Raw genomic sequence first — 2,694 nt, forward strand, 5'->3', positions numbered from 1 at the left:
CCCCCCCCGGCGCGCGTTATTTGAATAAATTTTGACTCATATTTTATCTTTATTACTGAGCCTTCACTGTTTGTTTACACCAACAGAGTCTTCTACATTTTCCTTTATGGGATCAGGGTAATAATTATTAATAAACAGGTTCATTTTTAATTAATAATGTTAATGTTCATATTACAAAGACTTGGTACTAGTAGGTATCCTGGCACATCATGCTAAATATCGATGACATTTTAATCTTTAATTAATGTATTGATCACATCTACGAGAAGTTCCCAGAACTTTCTCAATTTCAAACATCGCTTAGCAGTGTCCGAACACAACATGTACGCAGGAAAGAGAGAGAGGGGCTTAGAGAGAGCAAATGTTTTATTCATAAAAGAACCTTTAGAACATTATGGAAAATTCTCCTACAAAGGATCTTAATTCGGGCACTATACAATAAGAAATAGATAGAAAAGCCTTTTATTATAAACATGAAATTTGAGTGTACAATGTATTGAAGAGGAAGATAGATGAAACTGTCAAACAATTTCATAAAAACAGGCGCCTATCATATGTAGGATTGGTTAGAGAGTTTATATCCCGAAATCATAGCTGACAATGCAAGTAAGATGAAGGCAAAGAATTCCATGCTGATAGCTGATGCAGAAGAATCTGTAAATATGTTATCTTGCTCTTCTCTCATTCTATTAGTCAAGGGCACCGCGGATGAAGCTGCTGATATCAAAAAGTACGCCACAATCTGTAATTCCAGAACGTTCAATTTTAATGATTCTTTTCATTAAAAAACGTCATTTCTAGTGTAAAAGGATGAAAAAGCATATTAAACCTTATGCTAATAATATTAGTTTGTTTACTTTCTGGTTTGCCATTTATAAGCCAAGAAGCAGAACCACATTTTTGTCCTCAATAGACAAAAACTACGTTGAGACATTTTGATTTCATCTTGTTTTGTGATTCATTAGACGTTTCACCTACAACGAGAGACTAAACAGAGGTCGAAGTTGCGGAAAATTCAGACAGGGTTGGCCTACAAATCGCTTGTTGTCGAGTTATGCCCACCAATAAATTATTGGGATGAATCAATATATGCTGATTAAATTAGTATCAAATTTCCTATATCTATTTTTTAGGACTTGTAATCCCTAATTATGTTTAAAATCAAACACAAAGTTTCATGAATTTGTAGGGAGTAATTTATGGCACTAAATTCCTTCCCTTTTCATCAAGATTACTCCGCCCAACCACACAATAGTTTATAGAAACTACTTCATTATGGTTTATAATTTGCAAATCCAAACATAATAGCAGGGAAATCCAAGGAAATTCACCAACCTGATCCCCGAAAAAGTCCACAATCAACAAATTCTTGCGTGAAATAATTTCTCTACCGGTGGAGAGTTCATGAATCTGCCTCAAAATCTGCAATCCAGTGTACAATGATGACAGAATTGCTATAGCCAATACATACCTGTAATGAGAACCCCATTCAAAAAACACCAAATAAAATCTTGATTCTTAATCAATGCTCACCCAAGAACAAAAAGAAATAAAATTATATTGTACAAGAGAATAAATAAACATTATGGTACCTGTATTCTTCGTATTGATCAAATTCCTTCCAATCCCCATGTTCATTACTGACCATTATAATGAAAGCCAGCAACGAAAAAAGCAAACCGAGACCTCGCAAACCCAAGGACCCTCTCTTCAGAAGATCTTCTTTCTTCCACCGCCGTACAATGTTCGAAACTCCGGCACCGGTTCCCAGCGCCTGATTCTCCACATCTCCGGTCGCCGGAGTTGCCGCCGACTGTGGTGATTCTGCCACCTTTTTCGACGTTGGCTCATCTGGAACCGGCATATTTTTCTCAAATTTCGATTAAACTAAGGATGTAGAAAACACGATTGATGTACAAGGTAAAAGGGTGGAAGTTGAAGATTACATATACAAGAAATTAGTTGTATATATCGCCTCCTTGTCTGTCTTTGACAACTCAGTTGTATTCTTTTTGTGTATATTTATCTGGCGCGCTGACCACCATCGAATTATGGTGTGGCATGCGGATATTTTTTAGAAATTAAAGAAAATCGCGTGGTTATACCATTAATTAAGAGACGTCTGGGTTCTTGTGGAGTAGCGTGGGGAAAATTCACATGTAATAATTGCTTGCGGGGAATCGGAGGTTCATATAACGAACTTCGGTTGACGCGGTATTTACAAGCTGAGGAGGGGCCTCCGGCCCGGTTCCAGAACGTGGTATTATGGCATCTGACCGGGTCTGGACTTTGCGTGTAAGTTGTTCGTAGATAATTTTAGGTAAAAAAAAAAAAAAAAAAAAAAGAAAAAAAGAAAGAAAGCATATGTAGTGATTTGTTGTATATGGGAGCAAATGTGTAATTAAAATAACTACAAATAATATGAATTCATAAATTTTAATTGTACGCATAAAAGTATTCATATATATTGTGGTTGGCATTCATTAATTGGAAAAATAGTATTGTGTTCTCCAATCTTTTACATGGTGTTTCGCGCGGGTTAAGTCGCTAACAATTAAAAAGGATCAGACGATTGTGTAAGGGACGAAACCTCTTGAGACAAAGTCCCAAAAAGGGGGTGTTCTTTTATTGGCGATGAACTTTACAATTGGGAATGAAAAACAACGTGCCTCCAAGGGGCGTAAGCACACGAGT

The 2,694-nt window shown here is 36.5% G+C and overlaps 1 protein-coding gene across 1 annotated transcript; it reads right to left on the reverse strand.

The window, feature by feature from the left end:
- Positions 1-348: 348 nt before the first annotated feature.
- LOC111405949 (CASP-like protein 4B1) lies at positions 349-2,236 on the reverse strand. Its single transcript, XM_023035081.1, has 3 exons — positions 1,593-2,236; positions 1,336-1,471; positions 349-742 (listed from the first exon to the last, which is right to left on the reverse strand). The coding sequence occupies exons 1-3, from the start codon at positions 1,862-1,864 to the stop codon at positions 551-553; spliced, it is 600 nt and encodes a 199-aa protein (XP_022890849.1). The 5' UTR covers positions 1,865-2,236; the 3' UTR covers positions 349-550.
- Positions 2,237-2,694: the final 458 nt, after the last annotated feature.

Source organism: Olea europaea, chromosome 12 (genome assembly GCF_002742605.1).
Source record: "Olea europaea var. sylvestris chromosome 12, O_europaea_v1, whole genome shotgun sequence".
NCBI classification, from domain to species: Eukaryota; Viridiplantae; Streptophyta; class Magnoliopsida; order Lamiales; family Oleaceae; genus Olea; species Olea europaea.